We start from the raw sequence: 24,611 nt of genomic DNA, 5'->3' as shown, positions 1-24,611 counted from the left end.
TTTGAGCTCCTTGTACGTTATTATGGATTTGGTTTCTTCTTCAGTTGGACAAGTATCGTTCCTCTCCGCAGACAGCCATGAAAATGAATCAATGGTTGAGCATGGAAAAAACATATGTATGTACGGGAAAGGAAAGGAAATTGCCTTGAGGAAAAAGAGAACAAAAAACGAAACATCCAATATTAGCAAATCGACTGGCCGTTTCTGTATTACTGTTGCTCCCAAATGCTTCCTTCTCAAGTATAAACATGACCTTCCTTCGTCTTCAAGATTCAACATCAGAGAGCGAAAGCAGCGAATTGACATTATCAGAAAATGGGTAATATGTTCTTCTGCGGATGCGTAGGTCAATCCAGCGTCGGTATAGTTGAAAGGTGGGGAAGGTTCGAGAAGTTAGTCGAGCCCGGTTGCTACGGTTTTAACCCTACCGACGGCATCTATCTCGCCGGAAAACTCTCCACCAAGTTAAACTCAATTGAAGTTCGTATCGACACTAAAACCAAGGTAGTGTACATATAACTAATACAGTCTTCTTTTTGATCTGTTTGAAAAATATGATTATAACTTGTGCAGGATAATGTATTCGTTCAACTTCTTTGCTCAATCCAATACCGTGTTGTCAAAGAAAATGCACATGATGCTTTTTATCAGCTAGCAACCCCGAAAGAACAGATTCAATCTTATGTCTTTCATGGTAATCTTGATTATATCCAACAAAGTTTCTTCTCCATATTTACAACTTACTTCTATATATTCAAATTGGTATATGTGACTGACTACTGACAACTGACAGAGGTTCGAGCTCATGTTCCTAGGCTGAGTCTCGATGAGCTCTTTGAGCAAAAGGGTGAGGTTGCACAGGCTGTTTTACTAGAACTTGCAAAGGTAAAGAATAAAAGATAATTGTAATCAATGAAAAAGCAAACTTCTTTCATATTATATTCTAAGAAGAAGAAAATGAAATTCACCAGGTTATGGGTGCATATGGTTACCACATGGAGCACATTTTAGTTGTTGATATAATACCAGACCCTATTATTCGCGACGCTATGACCGAGATCAATGCAGGTTCGTATCAATTCTGATCGAAGCACCTTAATTGAAATTGGGGATTCGCCGAGTTTACATTTGTTTCTTTTGTTGATAGCTCAAAAACTTCAGCTTGCAAGTGTATACAGAGCGGAGGCAGAGAAGATTCTTTTAGTAAAGAAAGCGGAGGCGGATGCAGAAGCCAAGTACCTTGGCGGAGTTGGTGTGGCGAGGCAGAGACAGGCCTTAACTGATGGTCTGAGGGAGAACATCCTTAACTTTTCCCATAAGGTGGAAGGAACCTCTTCAAAGGATGTCATGGACCTTATCTTGCTCACACAGTATTTCGATACCATAAGGGATATTGGAAACTCGTCCAAGAACACTACTGTCTTTATTCCTCATGGTCCCGGTTATGTTGGGGAAATTGGTGACCAGATTCGTAATGGCTTGATGGAAGCCTCAGCCGCCCATATCAATGATTAGTTTCTTTTTTAAGGGATGAATCTGAATGAGATTAATTCAGGTAGTAACTATAGTATATAAATTAAGTGTGCTTTTTTGTGCTTGCCTTTATATTGGCAACTTTGTTTCTATTATTGTTTTGTATGAACTTCTTCAATATATGTTCAAGAATGATGACTATTTTAATGATAGTCACAATTAAGTGTTTTAATTTAAAAAAGACTCCACCTTGAAAAATATCATTGACTTGGAAAGGTAGGACAAAATTAAGGGGGTCCATTTTTCGGTTGTTACTAATAAGACTTTGTTTGGAATATTAAGTTTCCTTATCATTTCCTAAGAGGTATCCAATGATTAAAATATATATCAACTGCAACCTAACCAACCTCCGGGTCTTATTATTTAGCCTAAATAATTTTCCAACAATCTTCTCCTCCTCTCTTGAGTTCCTCCAACAGCAGCCATGTTGGTGTTGACCTTCACCGTTGAATTGCTCTCTTCAGCTGCCTCCAATTCCGCTTTCATTTTCTGCTTCTGTAATCTAATCATAGCAGTGTTACTTTTGTCTCAATCGAGATCCCAACCCGCGATTCCACAAAGAAGCTTGGTCCTCCCTCTTGCTGTGAACACAAGAAGTGATCATGAGAATAAGGCTCGTGGAAGAAGAATAGAGAATCCAGCAGCAGATACTATCCATCAAGAACTGCCAGCTCAAAAAGGGGTTTGCGAAGAAAATGACAGGAACGAGTTAGATGATGACGACGATGAGCTCAAGAGAAGAGTGGAGGAGTTCATTGAGAAGATCAACAGAAGCTGGAAAGAAGAAAAACTAGGACATTCTGATAAGCTAAAACCATAATCTTTCTTTCGCCATAACTTGCTATTCTTTTCCTTAAGTTGTAATTGACGCTGTTCTATAAAAGCTCAAATAACTGTCGAATAATAATCTAAAAAAATACTACAAGTCTCCATAAAAAACTGGCATAAAGTTAAAAATGAAACAGGCACACTAATTGAAACCGGCACTTCATTGTAGTTGATAGGAAGCAGGACTAATAGTAATAGGATTCGTCAGTCCCATTTTGGGTTGAATGATTATTCTGCTTCGGCTGCTGATCTAGTTGATGGTCGGTTGAGAAACTGCCGATCACAACCTGATGTAGAAGTTGAAATAGGCCATTTAATTTAATTTATTCAATTGACAACAATATTTTCAAGTTTAGATAGGATCATAATCCAATGAACAGAACCTGAACCGGACCAGCTGCGACTAAACATCCAGAGAGTCCTCCGCCCAGTATTCGCCCATCCGAGGCTGACAAGGAAATGCTCATCCCACCGGATCGACTTTTTGTCACACCATCATCCATGGGCATGAAAGACCCAGTTAATGAAAGTATCTCAAACTGACCCTGCAATCAAAATTTGATAATAAAAATGGAATCTTTTTCAATAGAAACAGTGTTATTTATGTATATATCTCACTTCGTGCGTCAAAGTACCACCAGAAGAGTTGGACTGTTGTAGAGTGACGTTTGAAATTAAACCATTGGCAGCAAGAATACAAATAGCCCTTGATCCTCCTCCTTGTTGAGAAAATGATATTATTGTCTTTGAAACATCCTGAAACAGAACAAAAAAATTAAGAAAAGCAGACCAGAAAAAATGGTGCTGCTTAAGGAAGAACAAGATGTTCGGGGAGAGAGTACCTCTCCGGCATTAACAGTAAGGATATGAGGTGTGAAATTGGTGCCTGCAGAAAGACAAATGAAAGACATTATCGATGGAATGTTTAAACAGAATGGAGTCTTTTTCACTGCTATAAGTTTTTAGGGTAAAAGAAGAGGTCCCTTGATGTAACCTAATAAGTTAAACTTCTCTCTCTACCCAGATCCTCAGGGACAATTTGGTCCCACGAACCCATATTATCAAACACAAGATCCATTTAAAAAACCAAAGTATAAAAGATTGAAACGATTTGATCTTTACCTAAACCTCCATTTCCAAACTCATGTTTCTTCTTCTTCTTCTTTACTGAATCCATTATTGGCCAATCTTTCTGTGTCCAGGCAGCAACAGAAGAATAGTCTCCGGCCAACGGAACAGAGGACGATATAGGCATTGGTGAAAGAGTCATTGAATTCCCATCTTGCCCATTTAATCTAGGCCTTCCTCTCTTCTTCGTTTTCTTCACATCCGCCCCCCACAACGCCTCTAAAGTTGATGGTTCGCACACCGGCGCCGGCGCCGACTCCGACATTATTGATATTCCTGGATGATTCTGATTTTCACTGCTGGCGGTTACTCTGTAACTATCGGGTGTGAACCCATTTCCTTCCATTCATATATTAAAGAAGATGAAGCAGCAGGGAAAGCAGAACAAAAACACCCACGAGAGAAATAAAAAATTTATGGAAGTAATGGCGAAAAGAACAGAAAAATCATCTAGAAGGACAGCATAAACAAGAAGACAAAACCAGACAGTGAACGGAAACCCATTTCGGCGACAACAACAGCCACGTTCAGATAACACACATATGGAATGGAAAACAAGATCGCGAAATATTCGGAAAAGAATCAGAAGAAAAAACTGTACTCAAGCTTCAACAGCATGCAACAATACTTCAATGGAGGTACTGAAAATTTTAAAGAAGAAAAAAAAGGGGCTGTGGGTAATGATCAGAAAGAAGTCTTAAGCTTAAAGCTAACGAAATTAGGGTTTTCTTACAGGAAAAAGGATCAATAAAGAAGTAATATAGGGAACACGATAATCAATTTTATATTTTAAAATTTTACATTATTAATTTTGGTTAAATAAATGATTTGAGTTCCGTAAACAAATAAAAAGTTGGTATATTCATCAATAATAATAAAAAACAATAAAGCTGGTAAAGGGCATTGAAGGGGAGTAATAATAATATTCATTACCATTTCTCTTCTTCTTCAACCTTGACCTGTTCTATGTCATTTTTAGTATTAATCAATTGTTTGTATGACAGTTAAAACATGATTATTAAATATAACTAAAAACTATAAAAGAATGATTATTACATATAATTAATTAACTAAAGGTTGGATCTTGTTCAATAGATAAAACTAAGATTGAGTTATGAGTAAAGCAGAAGAATTGGCAGCTTGTACGATGAATGGCTTGATGAGGTGTGTAGTTGTTGTTGTTGTTGTTGTTCTAGGAAGCATAAAGCCGAGTCTCCTTTCTTCAAATGAGTATTCTTCTTCTTCTAGTGGCGGTGATCGGTTTGGGTTAAGATTGAAATGAAGTGGATGTGCTGCTGCTGTTGCTGTTGCTGCTGCCGGAGTCATGAATGTCTGCATAGGAACTGCCACCACTGATGGTGTGGAAGGTTCAGCCGGAATCATCATTACTTTCGAAGGACTTGTTGTTGTTGTTGTCTGTTTTCTGTTCATAAAGTCTTGAATAACATTTGCCTTGGAAGAAATTGGGGAAAACGGTTTGCGTGAAATAGTTTCATCAAGCTTGCTGTTGTTGTTGTTTGTGGCGGCTAATAAAGATTGAAATGAAGAATCGTTTTCATAATCATCATCAAAATCATTTCTTTGATTCTTCTTCTTTGCATTTGCATGACAAAGAAGAAGAAGGGTGTTGTTACTGTTTTGATTATTAATGATTGGTTTCTGTGTTTGTAAGTTTGCTCCTCCAAGAGAGATTCTCCTTTTGTTTTGGCCGCCGCTTTGCCCACCACCCATTGATAGCCTAGATGCCTTTTTACCATTCTGCTGTTTCATAGGACTTGATTTTGAACCAAACATCGCTTCCTGTTCTGTTATCAATTGTCCTTTAACCTTCTTCTTATCCTGAAAAGAAAGCTTGATGTAAGTAAACTAATTAATGGGTATATTGTCTTGTTTTGGTTTTAGTATTTCTTACCCTCTGTCTCTTGCGTTCCTGTTCTTTCTCTTCCCGTAGAATGGTATACTCTTCCAGCATAGAAATCAGCCGAATCTGAACAATCCAATCCAATCCAATCAAAATGGGTTATTCAATAAAGAAACAAACAAACAAAGTTATATGTATGAATATAACTTACACCATCATAACTGAAATCCATTCCTCTTTCATTCTCCCATGCTCTGGCTTTTAACGCAATCGTCTCCACCATTCCAGGAAGTTTATTCACCAAAGCACGAGCCTTTTCAGCTCGTTTCAATGTCAGATGACCTCCACGGCCGCCATTGTAACGGTTTTCATCCTGATTATACTCCTCCAGCCAACACTCTTCTTCACATCCCAAAACCCATTTGTCTACTTTCTCAACTATCTCTTTCCTACACAGCCACTCCTCTTTTGCATTCGATATCTCCCTTTCTATTTCCTCAAGAACCACGCCAGCATCCATCGTTCCACGTTCAATAGCTTCAATTATCATATTACCATCCATAGTTCCAGATTCAGGTACCAAATGCATCTTCATGCACATCTCCTCAAGCTCTATTCTTTTCTTCATTACCAATTCCTTCATCTTGCTTCCTTTCATTTCTTCCAATCTCCTAACTTCAGCCTCAACCTACAGATTCAAACTTTATAAGAAACCAAAACAACCTTAAACCCTGAACTATAAACCCACCAACAAATTTAAACTCACGATGTTAATGTAATCCAGAGAAAGCATGTTAGCCTCTGTTATCTCTTCCTCGGAAGCTACTATATGACTTGTAACGTTCTGAAAAGGCTGTTGTTCTTCAACCGGCGTATCCATTAGATTCCATAACTCCAGAATTGTGGTTGCAAGTTCTTGAATCTGTCAGATTATAAATGGGAATTAATTACTTATACATTCAGAGATTTAGAGGATTTTTTTTTCAAATAAATCAATTTACTTACCTGTTGCATTCTCTGTATTTTGATCTCACGGATCAAATGTATAGCCGCTGTCAACCGTCCAATTGCTTCGTCACTTATATTCCTGCCTCCTTTATCAGCATCACCAAAACTAGGATCAATTTCAACAGCCGTCAGATTGAAATCAGCTCCGATCACAACACATAACGAATTCAAACTATTTAGAAGGTCCTCCACGCGCATCAGCCGATCACTCTGCATCAAATCAAACTATGTTTAGAATACCATTGGATTTGTAACGGGAAAGTGATAAATAGAGAAAAGGGTTAGCCAGGACTCAGACCTTCTCTTTCTGAAGCGCATGTAGATCTTTCTGCAATTCTTCGAGTCTTCTTAGAGACAAATCTGATTCATCCACTAATGAGAAAGAACAAGAAGAATTGTGAATCTCATTAGACAATTTTTGTATTTCCTCCACAATTTCATTGAATTGATTCCTCCTCATGTATTTCCTCTTCCTCATCTCTTCTAATTGAGGAAGAATAGCTCTTACTTCTTCCTTCAAGTTTTCCAGGTTATGATCCGACTGAAAAAATAACAAATTTAAACACCCAAATTACAGAGATAAAATGAATTCGAGCTTGAAAATTTATACCTTTCTAATATGTACAGGTCTTTCCCCCATTGCAGAGCAAATTGCTGCAAGCTCTGCTTCAGAATCAGCAATGGCTTGTCTTAACTGAGCTCTTGAGCGATTAGCCTGATCTACTTTCCTTCTGTAAACGTCCAAACATTCGCGTTCAAGTTCAAGCAACAACTTATCCCTTTCGGCTTCCGATTCCCCCACTTCGTTCCATATAATCTGATCATCGGCCCGACAAATTAAGAATGTCCTGTTTTGAAATGAATAATCAAACAAGACAAGTATACAAACCTGAAGCTCATAAAGAAGAGTTCCACATGTTGTCTCCACCTGCAAAAGGGTATCTTCGTTGATCTTAATAGACATGTTACCTGCAATTAAACTAAAATATATTTAGCCAAAGCTTCTTCATTTCCATGAAAATTTCATCAAAACAGAGGAAATATTCTCACGTTAAGTGCTCAATGCAAACGAAGATGTTGAATTAAGTGGGTTCAATGATTCGAAAACCTCCTTCTGAAAACTGAATCAGCTAGAAAAAAAATTGGAAATTTCTTTGTAGAGAGAGAGAGAGAAATATGTTTGAAGAATGAAGAATGAAAGAATTCGACCGTTGATGTATAGTGTCTCTCCTTGGGGGGGTTTTAAACAGAAATTGAGAGTAACGACATTTGGAAAACGGATGAAAATTTTGAATTCAAAAGTCTTGTGTAGTAATGAGAGATTGATTATGTTAAGATCATTTGAGATTATTCAAGATCTACAAAATAAAGTATGATTTTATCCTATTTTATTCATTAATTAAAAATAAAATAGTAATCTTCTTATTATTTTTCTTTCCCTTTTATGAGTGAAAATAGATTTTTCAAAGTGATTTTTACAATCCAAATTTAAATATATTAATATTATGTTTTTAAATTAAAACAATTAGTCGAACCAAACCGAACGCATTATCGAATCAATTACAAGATTTCTCTATAATAGCCGTTATAAAAGTAAAAGTTTGTATTAATATAATTATTTTAAGATTCTTACAATACAATTTACACATTTATAATTGTACATTTTAAATTTATATTTAAAAAATGATGTTTTTTAATGAATAAAATATAAAAAAAAAAAAAAAAGTGAAAAAATGTTCTTGAATAACCATAAATGAAATTCAACTTAAAAAAAATTTAAGGTGGAAAAAATTAGTTAACCTAAGAAGGTAAATATTTGGTCAAATATATGTAGTCAAATAAATGAATAGCAATTATCAATCATTTCTAGATTAGGCTTGTCCATCAACAATATCAATGGAATATATAAGATGATTTGTTTTCACCAACTTAAATGAAATGAGTCAATCTAACTCTATCTCAAAATGGAAAAATATTTAGCTACATATCTGGTTAAGTAAAGTTTAACTAAATAATATTGTCATTTAAATTGCTTTAGACTATGACCATTTATTTGTTTTTCTTACCGTTAAAGAATGGAGTAAACCTTTTTATTTTCATGCAAGTTTAAAAAAAGTCAAATTTATTTTAATAGATAGTATAATAATATAATTTAAGTATAAATAGTTAGGCATAAGATAACAAAATTATCATTAAAAATATCTTTAAGTTAAAATGGAAAAAAAAAAAAAGTAATGATATTTTTCTTCAATAATAAAATCCTCGTACAAATAAATAATAATAAAGAAGAATAGTCCAAAAACTTAAAAAAAAATGTGATTATAAGTTACAAAATTTCATTCATACCCAAATATAACACTTCAAATATTAACACATCAAATCTCAATATGTTATCTATCACTAATTATGAACATTTTAAAAAACTTTAGTTGCAAAATACCTTTAATGAAAGTTTTTAATTCACGTGACCAAAAACTTTATCAACAATTTTTTAAAACATGTAAGATGTCTTCTAATGCATCAACAATTTTAACAACAATATGCTAGTGTCAATATGCTAGTGTCGTTAAACTTTTAACCACAATATTTTCTGTTATTAATGGCTATTTTTCTTTTAGTGAGACACAAATAGAGATCTCCAAGATGTATAAGAGGGTTTCACAATTAACCATGAGAGGCATTAACAATACGATAGCCTAATCAAAATTAGTCCCATTGAATAAAGATAAATTAAAACTACATTAAAATATGATTTCTACATATTTTGAATCAAACAAGGAACTACCCCAAATTATAATTAAGCATCATATATATATATATTATTACTGAGCATAAGCACAAACAAATTCTTTAAGGGTATGTTTGGTAACCCTAGAATTGAGACTCAATTTTTATGTTTGTTAGACACTTTAATATTAAGAATTTGAATTAAAATTCCAATGGAATTCAATATAATGGAATTTGAGAGTTCTCAATTCCAATCTTTATAGGTCGGAATTGTAATTCTAAATTAACACGTTTTTCATATTTTTGACATGTTTAACATGTTTTCATGTTTTTGGCATGTTTAACTCGTTTTTTTTTACACATTTAACATGTTTTCATGTTTTTGGCATGTTTAACTCGTTTTTTTTACACATTTAACATGTTTTTTTCACATCCTTGACACGTTTAACATGTTTTTGACACGTTTAACACGATTTTCACGTTTTTGACACATTTAACATGTTTTTCACATTTTGGCACATTTTACACATTTAACAAGTTTTTCACACATTTGGCACGTTTAACATGTTTTCACATTTTGACACATTTAACATATTTTTAACACATTAAACACATTTATCATATTTTTGACACGTTAACACGTTTTTGACACGTTTAACACATTTTTTTTTTTACTTTTTTGACACGTTTAGCACATTTTTGACACGTTCAACACGTTTTTTACGTTTTGGCACGTTTAACAAGTTTTTCACATATTTGGCACGTTTCACACGTTTTTGACACGTTTTCATATTTTTAACATGTTTAAAACGTTTTTAACACATCAAACATGTTTAACATGTTGTTGACACGTTTCACATGTTTTTTACATTTTTGACACGTTTAACACGTTTAACAAATTTTTGACACGTTTAACACATTTTTGATACGTTTAACATGTTTTTACATTTTTGACACATTTAATACGTTTTAATACATTAAACACGTTTATCATGTTTTTGGCACGTTAAATACATTTTTGACACGTTTAACACATTTTCACATTTTTAGCACGTTTAACATGTTTTGGTATGTTTAACACATTTTTGGCACGTTTAACACATTTTGGCACGTTTAACACATTTTTGGCACGTTTTACACGTTTTGACATATTTAATATGTTTTGGCCCGTTTAACACACTTTTTTAAACGTGTTAAATATGCCAAAAATGACAAAAATGTGAAAAACGTGTTAAACGTGCTAAAAACATGTTAAACGTACCAAAAACGTGTTAAACATGTTTAAAATGTGTGAAATGTGCCCAAATGTGTAAAATATGCCAAAAACGTATTAAACGTGTGAAAAACATGTTAAACTTGTTAAAATGTCAAAAACGTGTTAAACGTGTCAAAAACGTGAAAAATGTGTTAAACTTATCAAAACGTGTGAAAACATGTTAAACGTACAAAAATGTCAAAAATGTGTAAAAACGTGTGAAAAACGTGTTAAACATGAAAAATGTGTTAAACGTGAAAAACGTGAAAAATGTGTTAAACGTGAAAAAACATGTTAAACGTGCCAAAACGTGAAAAACGTGTTAAACGTGTCAAAGATGTGTAAAACATGTTAAACATGCCAAAAATGTGTTTAACTTACCAAAAACGTGAAAAATATTTTAAGCGTGTGAAAAATATGTTAAACATGTCAAAAACGTGTTAAACTTGTCAAAACGTGTGAAAAACATGTTAAACGTATTAAAAATGTCAAAAACGTGTTAAACATACCAAAAACGTGAAAAACATGTTAAACATGTGAAAATGTGTTTTAAATGTGAAAACGTGTTTGAACGTGTCAAAAACGTATTAAATGTGTAAAAAATGTGTTAAACGTGTTAAACATGTCAAAAACGTGTTAAATGTGTTAAACGTATTAAACGTGCCAAAAACGTGAAAATATATTTAAAAAGTTAACATTTTGAACCAATATTTTATTTTACAAACATAGGAATTGAAATTGAATTACAATGCTATCATTTTCTCAAACATAAGAATTTGAATTGAATTACAATTCTATAATTTTCCGAAACATAAAAATTGAATTATAATTTAATGTCAATTCTCATAAAATTGGAATTAGAATTCTAATGTCAATTCCCCCGATCCAACCTATCCTTATAGTAGACTCAAATCATACTTATGTTGAAATATGTTATTTTATATTATGAGATTATAATAATATTTTATAGTATAATATTAATATAATTTAGAATAATTATAATTATTATTTTATGAATTTATGTTTGAAATGTAATATTTTATAAACAAATCATCTCATAATTATATAAACTGTCTTCTCAATTTAATTTAATAAAGTCTTTTAGTTATATATTACATGTTTTAATTGTCTTCATTGAACACTCATATTTCAAATTATTTTCTTGGTATAACAGTGGTTTTTTTTAATGACTTATTGGTGTAGTAATTCGATTATCCCATTCATAACATTTTTATTTATTCTTATTATTATATAATAAAATTATAGTAGTATATTAATATGATTGAAAATAAATTAATTTGAAGCAAACCATTCTTATTATGCAAGAAAATATTCTTAAATAAACTTGTTATATAAGATTTTGTTGGGCCCAACAGAATCTTGCACATATGAGCATGGGCTATGTCCCGGTCCTCCCGGAAGTGGCACGACCAAGGTATTTGTGGGCTGTTAAGGCCCATAATAGTTGCACTTTAATCATATTAGCATATAAAAAAACTCATCTAAAAATCCTCTCAAAATTAGTACAAATAAGTACACCTTGGCTCGACTATAAATGTTTTTTTTCATTACATTTTTAATAATTAGTTAATTATATTTATAACCCATATATTATATAGTAATAAAATAACTATTTATAACTTTAATTATATTATGTTATTAAAATAACTTTAAAAAATAAAAATCATTAAAATGTTAGTAAAAGAACTTCACACACAAACAAACACACGCAGACATATGTTGCTTTGGGAGACATATTGTGGCATGGATCAGATCCTTATGCTCCCATGTAGAGGGACACACATTTGAATTTATCTTGAAATTATTCACCCATTATTAATTATTTATTTATTTATATAAATATTTTGCTTAAATATTGAGAAGGTTACAAGTTACAGATATTTATTTATATTTAATATAAAAAAGTAATAATATATTATTATGGAGGCCACGAGGGAGGGAGGAAGGAGGAGAGGAGTTTGATGGCAATGATAACAAATAATAATAATAAATTAAAATTGGTAAATATAAGATTTGATGGGCTTTGTTTTGCAATACGAATTACGGAATGGGTCGGATGTACTGGGCCTTCTTAAGTACGCCCGTAACGATCCAATCATTTATCCCTTGCTTTACTAATTATTACTATAAAAAAATAGACCAACCAGAAGCAGACCATGAATGATGGTGCACGTGAGCAAATTTGGTCCACTCCTACAAACACGGTCGGCAACCCTTAAGGCCCGACCAAACCACATAACAAGACAGAGAAAGATAGACTTTAGAAGGTGCTCTTGCTTCTTATAATAAGTGCTTGCTTTTTTTCTTTCTTTTTACCTAAAGTGTTGTTTGAAGTTTGAGAGATTGGATCGTGTTCGAATTTTGAATTATATATCACAAATTTAATCGTCTAAAATTTTTCGTTTGCATTCTTACTTTAACGTAGTATTTTCATTTTCTTAAATAATTTAAGATGTTTGTAAAAAAATAGCAGTAATATATTTTATCGATTTTTCAACTATTCCCACGTATTATACATTTTTTTAAACATTCAAGCTGCATTCATAGTTTGAAAACACGTATATTTTTAAAAAAATACTCAATTTAAAACACAAATACGTCCAAATTGGTAAATCGAACATAAAATTATGTCGTTTCGAAGTTCTGTAAAAAATAAATATATAATGTATCTCTATTTGGATTTAATCAAATCTTTTCTTAGTCCGTATATTTTTTAGTCACAAAAAATCCCTTTCAATAAATTAGAATGCGTAGATCTCGGAAAATAACACAATTAAAAATAATACGTTAAAAACATCTATAAATATTATTTAATTTACAAACGTGTCAAATTTATTAAAATAAAAATGATATGTTATAATAAACAAACGGTTCTTCCATCTAGGAAAAAAAATCAATTTGTTAAAATTTTGTTAACACAATTAAAGGTTCGAGCTCCACTGGATAAAAAAAAATTCAAATTCGAGTCCAAAAAAATTGAGTTATTTTTTGGAAAATACATTTTGATATATAGTTTTCAGTAAACCACCTAACTATGTATATGACCACGAATCCGCAATGTATAATTTCATATTTTAATTAAGTAATTTAGTAGTTAAAAAGATAAGAGTAAAAAAAAATTAAGAAAATTTCACATAAAGCTAGAATTGTTTTGAAACAGCTAGGTCATAGCCAGAACATATTAGATGATGATGATGATGATGCATGCATTGTAAATGGAATCCAATGAAACGGAGAGAAAGTAGCTCTAGCTAGCTAGCTTTGTAGAGGTCCCCATCCACAAATTAATTAAAAGGGATGATGAAGAAGTAGAAGAAGGAAGCAAAATGAGTGTGTTTTGAAATGAATAGACATGCATGATCCAATATTCATTTTCTTTATTATATTCCAAATAATTAAAATCCTCCTCAATTATATTTATATACATATGCCTTCTTCACTTTTTTTATTTTTATTTTTTCAATCTTTACAAAAGTATTAGGTAACATGGCATGATTAACCTAATAACCTAATTAAAGGGTTACTTTATTTATTATTTTTTTATTTACTCGTGCATTAAGGTATATAAAGATTTGATATTATTTCTCTCAATTACAAATTAAAGCAAAAGTTGGGCATGGTCAATGTCCTTACTCCTTAGTGATACAAATCACATGCAAATGAATGTACATTTCTCCATGTTTTTATCTTCCTAAAGTCTTCAATGGGACATGCATGATCAGTCCATGCCATATATATCAAACACAATAAAGTTTCATGTGTCTCCTCCTTTCACATATATATATTAATTAATCTTATCCCTTTCACTACTATTACTCTACACAAAATTGAACAAATTAATCAATAATAATATCAAAGGTGGTGTAGATAATCTTTTTCATTTTGACAAATTTAATTATATATTTTTATTGAAATAAATTAATAATATTTATATTTATATATCTATCCCCCAATTCAGAAATATTAGTTGGGTAGCCACTTACAAAAAGTCCACAATCCACCTTTTAAATTGTGGTTGTGGATAGCTTTCATTCCTTATGGATCCATAATTAAATGGTTGACTCCACGTTTCTACTATACAGGTACAGTTAATGAGTTATTACCACATATAAAATATCTCTAGTTTACTAATTAATTATTCTTTTAAAATAGGATTTTGGTACTCCTGCACATACATGCACACGACAAAAAAAAAATTCCGTGTAAATTCAGATGAGATTTCGTTTGAAAATGAGTTAACCTAATTAAACTTAATTCAGGTTCTGAAATCATAATTTGTATATTTAATGAATAATGTATCAGTAATATTCAAATTTAGATATAAAAGTGTTTCAAAATGAGGCTACACAAACTATACCATATAATATTGTTGATAACATATAGCTAGATCTCATCATATAAACTCAATTAGTACTTACTTTATTTAAACAAATAAATTCATGTTATTATATATAATTAATCTGCAGGACCGCGTGTACATAAATATCATATATATTTTTTTTGAAAAATGAGTATCTTAGTATATAAATAAGATTTAAGAAGCGAGGGACAAAAGAAGAAGAAAAACAAAGTGAAATCATGCGTCAGCCGAAAGTTCAAAACCTCCTATTTGTGATCTATAGTGTTAAGAAAACAATCTATAATGTCAAACACGGCTCTGTGATGATCACTATACATCATTTTTTTTCAAAGTGAAACTGTATACATCTTATCTATATATTAATCTATTATATAGTTAACTGAATATTATCATCATATATGGTTAACCGAAAAGGCCATCGAACCGTGCTTGAATTTTCATGTAAATGTAAATGATATGCATGTGTAATATGTAGCTTTCAATATTCAGATCAACCTCACTGCAGGCTGCAGATTCAAACTTATACTTATAGATAGATATATATTCACACTAAATTAAAGAATATAAATGTAATTTAACAATTACAATTTTGTTAGTGCTATATTTTATACTTTAGAATATTAGAATTTAAATTTTAATTTGTGCAAATTTGAGATTGTTATTTGAAAACTTATAAAGATATATAAATGAGAAAACATTGGTAGTGATAAGTTTATTTTGATTTGTTATATATTTATTTTTAAAACCTCAATTTGACATTATACTTTATAAGTTCCAATTATTCATATAGATTGAATTCGAATTTATGTATTTTGTTTAAAAATAAACGCGAAAAGTTAAAACAAAAAAGTTAAAATCGATTATATATATATATATAGTTATTGGGAGACCACTGGATACGCGCTCAAAACTATTTGAATATTCATTTGAGTGTAAATGACAACAAATTGAATATTCGGAATGTAAATGAGTATGAGTAATCCACTAAAATAAAAATCAAACGGGATAGATTTTTTTCTTAAAAAATATATATTCATACACAACAATATAAATATAATTCAATTGATGTAATGGTTAAGTGTTTATTTTATACACTTCTAATTGAGTTTTATAAAGTTATAAAGATTTAAATTAGAAAATTGTGGTGAAGAATCTAAAGTGTGAGGAGTTTATTTTGAATGATTATATATATATTTTAAGCGATTCCCGGTAACATATTTTTGTGTGTCTTTGACTCCCTATTGTTTTTTTTTTTTTTTTAAATGAGTCTAATATTGAAACTCAAATACATTATAATATTATTTTTATATTTATAATAATTATTATTTATTTAGAAACTGGCACAAACTTCACAAAAAATCAACTCTTACTTCAAATTAAATCGTTTTTAATGAGAATCGAAGTCAATAACTTAAGTGAATTAATTAAGATGACTAATCATAAGATATTTTTAAAAAAAAAAAATATAATAAGCATTGAACAAACCTTATATGTAGGCAACTTAATTTATTACTGTGTTATTATATATGAACACTTTAAAAATATTGTTTTGAAGGTATGATAAATTTTATTTATTTATTGTAGCTGATCAACCTTCTAGTATATATCTAATCATAATGTTAGAGTTTTGACCAAATTTGATGCGTTTTCACTATTTTAATATTTTTTGAAATTTACGAGTCTTCTAACCACGATTTTCATTGATCATAAGTAATATTTGATTTCCCATTCAAGATGGTAGTTTAACCAAAGAAAACATCTTAGAAGGCTCCATGTAATAAGTATACAGAAAATTAATTATCATGTTATAGTTGATTCATGTAATTATTATTGATCATTTTCTGGCCGGAGAACAAAAAGGAAAAAATGATAGGTAGTGGTGTATGATCATGCATGCATGCGACCTTTAATTAAGCATTTGATTAATTAATTAATTAATTAATCAATTGACAGTTGGCATCACCACTATTTAGATTGATCTTAATTAGCCACATATAATGATATATATAGTTATCTACAAAGAAAATATATGAATGGAGATCTCATCATAAACCACCATGCACAATTAATGCATGATGTATGTATAGTTAATCCACCAACATATTTCTTGTGCTTAATTAAGCAACTATGCACTAAAGTCCTTTCAGATTTATTATTTTGCTTAATTAATTAAGCACTTATAAGGTCATTTCTAATTAATATTATTATTCTTCAATTATTTTATCTATCTCTCTTCTTGTTTTCAAGCGTTCATTGGCTGCACCACACAACGGCAAGTGCTTCTGTAATTCTATCACTATTACCCAGAGTTGTGTACTAGGATTTGACCTAAATATTGGGAACAAACAGAATAATATTGATCTTATCTTAGAACCAACTTATCCATTTATATATAAAATTATAAACCAACCATAATTTTTTTTTTTTTTCAATTGGTAGCACCAGTATATGTACGGTTTACTTAATTACCACAAGAGGGTAAATTAAGATGCAAGTTTGGTACTAATTTCCATTTTAGACATTTAGCATATGTTTGGTTTTGTCCATTACCTTATGTTTGAGAAATTAATGTCTTAATTAGTTATTGTACATGTTTCTATATATAGTTGTGAACTTGTGATTAAAAGACACTTAACATGTAAATAAATGAATACTTTATTTTTAAAATATTTAAAAATAAATAAATTTTATTTAGAAGTTAAACGTTTTTGACAAGACTTTTGACACTAAATATTACCAAGTGTTATTGGGTTAATCTCTTTCAACTTATTTGTTTAAAAAAATCATCAAAAATTAAAAGTAATCATACATGTTATAAAAAATTGTTCAATTTTTTTTTTTTCAACTTCGTCTAAAAAATTATCAAAATATTTTTTTTTCTATCTAGTTTTTACTTAATTTTTTTTAATTCAATCACATTTTTTATATTAATAATTAAAAATAAAATAATTTCACTTATTATTTTTGTTAATTAATTTTCAAAAATAATTATAACTTTATGATCGACCATCCTCACGACAAAATAATAATTTTTAAATAATATAATATAATTACCTGTCAGTTATACGGTCAATCTCTTTAGTCAATTATTCCAATGTATTTTAATATAGTTAAGAAATATCATACTTGGAATTTTAATACGAATGTATGTGAGCGTGACAGAGAAAGATGAGAGAATAATTTCCTACTTTGATAATAATAATAAGAAGAAGAAAAACATTAAAAAAGAAAAAGAAAAAGGGGAGCGCTTTAAACAAGGATGAATGGATTGCTAGTGTATTTACCGACAAAGAGAGTAAAGAATGTGGGCTTTCTTTTACTGCTACCTTCTGGTTTGGTCGCCTAAAGCTCTCATATATCTGCAGATATAATTGATTTTTTTTGAAAATTATTATTATTGTTGTCATTTTGAAGTAAATTAAAAATTTATTCAGCTTCTTGTAATAACTTAATTTCAATTTTTAAAGTAAGAAAATAAGTTTAATACTGTGAGACGTTATTTTAAACTGATTTATTATAATATTGATCACAAGAATATACTCTTTAATTTATATTTAATATGCCAAAATGACAATTACAAAATATTGACCACTAAGAATAGAACATACATGAAAGGTGATTTGATAACGGCTGCAATAATAATTATGTGTTGTTTCTGCTTTTGACATCAACTTTAATTTGGTGCACGGTAGATCGATGTACAATATATTATGAGTAGCTAGCTAGAGCATTTTATATATGGTGGATGTACAGTACTTACACTTCATATTATTTTTGTCATTTATTTATTATTATTATTATTAGTTTATAATTACTCAGATTTAATTTGGTAATCTGAGCAAAAGATTATACCTGCTTGGAACGGTTTTGGATGTAATTCACTTTAGTTTGATAATACATTACTTATTATTAATTATTTTTAATTCAATTCCAAACAATTCACTTAAAACGTTTTAAGTTAAATTCGTTATCATAGTTAAAAGGCAAAACTATATATATATATATTGAGTTAATCAATGCCTAAATTAAATTCGTATGCAGCTAAGAATCTCGTAGTATTAGTCAATGCCTAAATTAATTATATATATATATAATTAATTTAGGCATTGACTACTACTACGAGATTCTTAGCTGCATACGCTACTAACGTTAATTCGCTACTTTCGGCTAACTTTCTTCTCATTTTTATCTTAAAGACATTCATATCTCTCTCTCACACAGTCACACACAGGAATAATAAGTGGGAGTTGAGGGAGGCCGAGGATTAAAAGTTTGAAGTGATAAAAAAAAACCTTAAAAGGAGATGTAAAGCTTAGAGTAATGTGTGTCATGTTACCAAATAAAAATTCAAATTCTCAACTTAATTATGAATATTTAAATAATACACTTGTTTCATTAATGTAAATCAATAATAAATGAGGTCAAACAAATTCAAGGAGGTTTCCATGTAAAAAATCAACTCAAATTAAATTAAAACATTGTTACATTTTAAAAAATAAATTAGATACGACCTATAACAATGCAACACAAAATAAAACATCAATTAATTAGATAAACAAGACACACTCACATGCTAGTTGAGTTATTTTTAGATCAAACAAATAAATGACTTTTTTAATTTCTTAAGATTGATTACTATGTACTTGTGGGGGTGTAATTGTGGATTTCTAATAATATGGACAATAAATTGAATACAATCATCTCCTATATATAGAAATGTGATTTTATGCTTGGAATTAGGTGAGTTGGGGAAAATGACAATATCCCTTTTGACAAAATGAAAAGAAGGAAAACCAACCCACCTACCAAACAAATTAAAGGCAGGCACTACACTGCACCGCTTTCCTAATTAATTTCTCATTTAATAATTATCGAAATCCTAAGTAAACAATTAATTAAATAACCATAAAATATAATCATATTTTATTTTCCTATATAATATAAGTCATCTTTGACTACTGTACCAACTACCAAATATTGGGTCCGATCCAAGATTTGCATACAATTAAATCTTAATTAATTAATTAATCAACCTCAGTAGTCACCACTAGTTATCCGTTGGCATCCAAGAACACCACTAGTTATCCTTTGCCAGATATCAATGTTAGTAAATTTGGTAATATTAACGATTTTTCCTTTGGATATTAAAGCCTTTGTTTTTTTTGTCGTTCAGTACACCATATCTTAGGCACTTGTCACTCAACCATGCTAATTATTTGTGAGCCTAATTAGGAAGTTGTTAGATAAAAAAAAAATTAAGCTGTTCGTTTTTTTGTTAAATATTTTTTTGTTTAATATTTTTATTGTTCCTCTCAAATAAATAATTTTGATGTGTTTAATAATAATATGAACAATATATATTATTTTACTGTTATGTTTAAACAAATATCATTTCTATCACATTACATAGGTATATTTTTCAAATAAATAAATAAATTAATAATCAAAATCAATTTAAGCCATATATATAATATGATTAACATATAAACATAAAAAAGTGTGATATATAGAAAGTCAGAATAATTTTAATAGCTTGTATTAATTATAAGCTGCTATTTTTATAATCAATTTTTATGGACATTTTGATTAGTGATAAATTAGGATAGATAATAGAAGTTGATTCTAATGTATTAGGTTGATTAAATAATATAAATCTTATTTAAGATATTTATAATTTTGAGTTTAATTTTCACTTAAAAGAACATGAACAATAGAAGTTATTTTTCATAACTTTTATTAGATTTTTCTTATTGGATTGATTCTTGAAACATAAGGGTTATTTGGGGAGTTTTATTGGGATTTAAAAATATATATATATTTAATGAAATAATAGATTATATATGTTTTTGATAGGTTGAATTATGGTAATATTTTTTTTATATTTAAATTTGATAAGAATAAAATATAAATATTTTAATTAAATAATTGAATGAATATAAATAAAATATAGTAAGTAAATTTTTTATTAAAAAAACAAAAAAAAAAACAACTATCAAATGCTATTAAATATTGAATTATTTTGAAATAATTTCATCTACAATTATTTTTTATTAAGAGAATAAAACAATTAGAGAGAGAAACAAAATAAATTAAGCATCTGAGCATCTAGCTAAAATTATTAGTGAAAAATTGAGTATAAAGTTGAAATAGCCCTACGCCATGCAATCGCGTGCTATCATTCTCGTCAAAACCTAAACCATCATCGCCTTTCCACCGCTAGGAAACGACCCTAGTGCAATCACGCGCTCTCTCTCTCATAATAATAACAATAATAAATCAACGTGCCTGTACAATTAAAATAAAAACATAAAGACAATTGAAAATTACAAATCAATAGTAATTAAATACATCACAACTAAAACCAAACGAAAAAGTACATATTAATGTCTTCAGCATAATTATTTTTTTAATCTCAATTTCAGAACTCTACAGTAAAAATTGTATACCTTAAAAATGGATTCAGAAAAGGAGAAAAGTGAGTAGAGTTGGGATTAACTTGAAGAAAAAAAAAAAAAATTATAAATGAAATAAGTGTATCAACTTGTGTTTTACTTTATTTAGAATTATAAATATTGAATAAAATTGAAAAACCAAAAAATTAGGGATATGTCATCTTCCTAGTATATATATATATATAGTAGAGATGAAAATGATTTTGATTTTGATTTTTGAATTATTAATAAAATATATATTTTGGGTGGATGAGTTTTGATTCCCTGAGTGCTTTGTTGCTTATATATGTAATTGTTTTCAAACATCCCACGAGCCTTTCTGCATATACATGTAAGCTATCTCTGCATCAAACTCTCCATTCTTCAATTATTCTAATCTCTCTCTCTCTTCCAACCCCATCATACGCATCTTGCATTAACTCCCACTCATATTCTCTCTCTCCTTCCCAATCATCAACATTAATAACAAACGTTTGCGGCCAACTCTCCCTTGTACCTACTGCTTGTTGTGTCCTTTAATCATCATCATCATCTTCTTCTTCTTCCAAGCTATAATGGCTCTCGAATCATGGTTAATCAAGGTTAAAACAGCTCTATCCAACGGCTTTGACTCCGTTCGATCCCTACCCCCCAACGGGAAACCCCTCATCATCAAGAAATCCAACGTTGGAGTCCTCGCCTTCGAGATCGCCGCCCTCATGTCCAAGCTCATCCATTTATGGCAATGCCTTTCTGACAAAAACGTTATCCGTCTTAAGAACGAAGCCATATGCCTAGAAGGTGTTCGTAAAATTGTCTCAAACGACGATTCTTTCCTTCTCGGCCTTGCCTGCGCTGAAATGGTCGACAATCTCGGCTTACTCGCCCGATCCGCTTCCCGGTTCAGCTCCCGCTGCGTTGATCCATCTCTCAGTAACTTCGATCGGCTATTTCATCTCTTTGCTGACATGGGTTTGGATCCTCACAACTGGGTTATTCTTTCCGCCAAAGAAACCGACGCTAAAGTAAAGAAAATCGATCGTTTAATCGCCTCAACCGCTACCCTTCACAAAGAGATGGATATGCTTACAACACTTGAAACTGCTTTAAAGAAGTTGATTCATTCCAAAGACAATGACAAATCGGTGAAGGAACAGAGGATTATTGATCTCAAACAGAGGATTATATGGCAGAGGCAGGAGATTAAGCTTTTAAAAGATAAATCTTTATGGAATAGAAGCTACGACACTGTCAATTCGTTTCTCGTCAGATTGATTTTCACAATCCTGTCTAGAATCAAAAACGTATTCGGTGTCGGAGTCGGACATACCCTTCCTCCCGGCTCTCTTCACCGGAGCCTCTCTGCCTCCGCCACCGTGTACCCGTCGGAAAATCAAGATAACTGCAACTTCGTACCAGGGCCGCTGATCACGATGAGCCCATCTTATAAGATTCACGATGATCGTAGCCCTGGATTTATCGAGATGAATTCAAAGGCGTTGAGGGCTCCATCGAGTACTCTAGGAGCAGCAGCTCTACCTCTGCACTACGCAAACTTGATCATAGTAATGGAGAAGATGATAAAATCACCTCAGCTAGTTGGAATGGACGCTAGAGATGATCTGTACTCAATGCTCCCGAGTAGCATACGATCGTCCCTCAGGACGCGGTTAAAAGGTGTGGGTTTCTCGGCTAGTGATCCATGTCTGGCCGGAGAGTGGAGAGACGCGCTGGGGAAGATACTGGGATGGCTTTCGCCGTTGGCACATAATATGATAAAGTGGCAAAGCGAGAGAAGCTTTGAACAACAGCATATGATTCAAAAGACCAGCGTTCTTCTATTGCAAACGTTGTTCTTCGCGAACAAGGACAAGACTGAAGCTGCCATTACTGAATTATTGGTGGGTTTGAATTACATATGGAGGTTCGATAGGGAAATGAATGCTAAGGCCTTGATCGAGTGTTATAAAAGCATCAACTGAAATCATTCATTTTTTTGCTCATCTACAGTCTTCTACATGCAAATGCAATCTATATATACTATAATGTCTTCTAGTTCTTCTTGCTTCTATCGATCAGATGAACTCAACCCACTTGGATCTGAGAGAAAGCTTCTAATTCCTTTCTTCTTAATTTTTTTTTTTTTTGTCTTCCCAGTGATCCTTTAATGTAAATGATTCAAAGTAGTAATAGTATAAAAAATGTTGAGAATTATCGAAGCTTTAATTAAATAATAAGTTTTATGCTTTCTTCTATTGCTATCATCAGGTTCTTCAGATTTAATATGAAGGTGGAGTGAGTCTTATCGTTTTTCAAATTTAAATTATATTTTTTTACTCGCCAAAATAAAATAATTGATTTTTTTTGCTTTAATTTATTTTATTTTGAGTTTTAAAGATTTTTTTTTTAAGTTTATTTCTTTTTTTTTTAAAATGAAAAAATAAATATTTAAGCACAACCGAGTAAATTATTGAGAGAAGAACTATTAACTTCTACCAATTTTACTAACTTTCGTTAAAGAATCACAACAAGCTTCATAAAAATAACATTATTAGTTTCTATTTTTTTTAAATATATTGAGAAATTTATTATTTGATTTTTTTTTAGAATGCATTATTTTTCTTTTAATTCAAGATAAAAAATTAGTATATATTGACACTTAAATTTAAAACGTTATAAACAAGAATAAATGCACTATCTTCTATATTCATACATGAAATCAAATTCAAAAGATCAAAAGATCATAAACTAAATCTTTTAGGATGTCCTAATTAAAATTAGAGTGTGGATGAACTTTAAAAAAAATACGATGAAGGTTTAAAATAATAGAAAGAAAATTATAAATAAAAAGAGTATATGAACCTAAATTTTGTCATTTTCTAGAATTAGAAAAAAAAATTAATTAAAACGAAAAAAAGTGATGACACATTTAAAAAAAAAAAAAAGTGAGTTGAAACTAACTGAACTCTAATATAGATCTGTCTCTTTCCATACATTTTAATGATGAGAACTCAATAGGGGATAATTCTCTTTATAACTACTTTGATTGATTAATAACGGCGGACAAATATGAAATATCATTAACTACTGTTTAAACCTGAAGAGATGTTGAGCCTTCCCAAACACACATAGGTAGGCTTATTTAACAAACAAACGAAGGCATGACAATAACTTATAAGAATGAGTAAATGGGGAAGATGAGAAATTGTGTTACTTTGTCTCTAAGCTGATTAATTCTGAAGACATACTAGAATAGACCCAATAATGTTGCATGAATCATAATATTGATAACCAAGTGGAAACATATATATTCTGAGTCCAAATGATTTTTATTTTTTATTTAAAAAAAAACTTTACTTGAATTATAGCTAGGGGTGAGCAAATGGGTAAAATCAATCCGTTTTGTTCGATCTGTATTAAATCCAAACTAAGTTTATTCAATCCGTAATCCAAACCATT

General features: G+C 30.5%; 4 protein-coding genes across 4 annotated transcripts; 2 read left to right on the top strand and 2 right to left on the bottom strand.

Annotated features, from left to right (window-relative positions):
- The first annotated feature begins 8 nt into the window (after nucleotides 1-8).
- Nucleotides 9-1,705, top strand: LOC124931519 (protein PPLZ12-like). Its single transcript, XM_047472000.1, has 5 exons — nucleotides 9-504; nucleotides 574-694; nucleotides 794-885; nucleotides 972-1,068; nucleotides 1,148-1,705. The coding sequence occupies exons 1-5, from the start codon at nucleotides 316-318 to the stop codon at nucleotides 1,513-1,515; spliced, it is 867 nt and encodes a 288-aa protein (XP_047327956.1). The 5' UTR covers nucleotides 9-315; the 3' UTR covers nucleotides 1,516-1,705.
- A 629-nt stretch (nucleotides 1,706-2,334) lies between these two features.
- LOC124932144 (AT-hook motif nuclear-localized protein 1-like) lies at nucleotides 2,335-4,161 on the bottom strand. Its single transcript, XM_047472751.1, has 5 exons — nucleotides 3,484-4,161; nucleotides 3,204-3,247; nucleotides 2,980-3,117; nucleotides 2,745-2,906; nucleotides 2,335-2,648 (listed from the first exon to the last, which is right to left on the bottom strand). The coding sequence occupies exons 1-5, from the start codon at nucleotides 3,833-3,835 to the stop codon at nucleotides 2,547-2,549; spliced, it is 798 nt and encodes a 265-aa protein (XP_047328707.1). The 5' UTR covers nucleotides 3,836-4,161; the 3' UTR covers nucleotides 2,335-2,546.
- Nucleotides 4,162-4,455: 294 nt separating this feature from the next.
- LOC124932307 (65-kDa microtubule-associated protein 3-like) lies at nucleotides 4,456-7,557 on the bottom strand. The gene is made up of 9 exons (XM_047472923.1): nucleotides 7,409-7,557; nucleotides 7,248-7,327; nucleotides 6,969-7,175; nucleotides 6,657-6,899; nucleotides 6,356-6,568; nucleotides 6,117-6,272; nucleotides 5,562-6,038; nucleotides 5,402-5,476; nucleotides 4,456-5,328 (listed from the first exon to the last, which is right to left on the bottom strand). The coding sequence occupies exons 2-9, from the start codon at nucleotides 7,320-7,322 to the stop codon at nucleotides 4,591-4,593; spliced, it is 2,184 nt and encodes a 727-aa protein (XP_047328879.1). The 5' UTR covers nucleotides 7,323-7,327; nucleotides 7,409-7,557; the 3' UTR covers nucleotides 4,456-4,590.
- A 13,947-nt stretch (nucleotides 7,558-21,504) lies between these two features.
- On the top strand, nucleotides 21,505-23,407 carry LOC124929353 (protein PSK SIMULATOR 3). The gene has a single exon (XM_047469697.1). The coding sequence runs from the start codon at nucleotides 21,728-21,730 to the stop codon at nucleotides 23,132-23,134; it is 1,407 nt and encodes a 468-aa protein (XP_047325653.1). The 5' UTR covers nucleotides 21,505-21,727; the 3' UTR covers nucleotides 23,135-23,407.
- The last annotated feature ends 1,204 nt before the right edge of the window (nucleotides 23,408-24,611 follow it).

Source organism: Impatiens glandulifera, chromosome 3, assembly GCF_907164915.1.
Source record: "Impatiens glandulifera chromosome 3, dImpGla2.1, whole genome shotgun sequence".
NCBI lineage: Eukaryota > Viridiplantae > Streptophyta > Magnoliopsida > Ericales > Balsaminaceae > Impatiens > Impatiens glandulifera.
Note: the sequence above shows the minus strand (reverse complement) of the source record. Positions and strands in the feature narration are given on the sequence as shown.

Bases quoted from the DNA above. Each gene is read 5' to 3' on its own strand.
- LOC124931519 (XM_047472000.1), top strand. From the start codon at position 316: ATGGGTAATATGTTCTTCTGCGGATGCGTAGGTCAATCCAGCGTCGGT. The intron at 505-573 runs GTAGTGTACATA...TAACTTGTGCAG, and splicing joins GTATCGACACTAAAACCAAG to GATAATGTATTCGTTCAACT. The intron at 1,069-1,147 runs GTTCGTATCAAT...TTTTGTTGATAG, and splicing joins TATGACCGAGATCAATGCAG to CTCAAAAACTTCAGCTTGCA.
- LOC124932144 (XM_047472751.1), bottom strand. From the start codon at position 3,835: ATGGAAGGAAATGGGTTCACACCCGATAGTTACAGAGTAACCGCCAGC. The intron at 3,248-3,483 runs GTAAAGATCAAA...GTCTTTCTGCAG, and splicing joins GTTTGGAAATGGAGGTTTAG to GCACCAATTTCACACCTCAT. The intron at 2,649-2,744 runs GTTCTGTTCATT...CTTCTACATCAG, and splicing joins TCGCAGCTGGTCCGGTTCAG to GTTGTGATCGGCAGTTTCTC.
- LOC124932307 (XM_047472923.1), bottom strand. From the start codon at position 7,322: ATGTCTATTAAGATCAACGAAGATACCCTTTTGCAGGTGGAGACAACA. The intron at 7,176-7,247 runs GTTTGTATACTT...GCCGATGATCAG, and splicing joins CTCTTCTTTATGAGCTTCAG to ATTATATGGAACGAAGTGGG. The intron at 6,900-6,968 runs GTATAAATTTTC...TTATTTTTTCAG, and splicing joins GACCTGTACATATTAGAAAG to TCGGATCATAACCTGGAAAA.
- LOC124929353 (XM_047469697.1), top strand. From the start codon at position 21,728: ATGGCTCTCGAATCATGGTTAATCAAGGTTAAAACAGCTCTATCCAAC.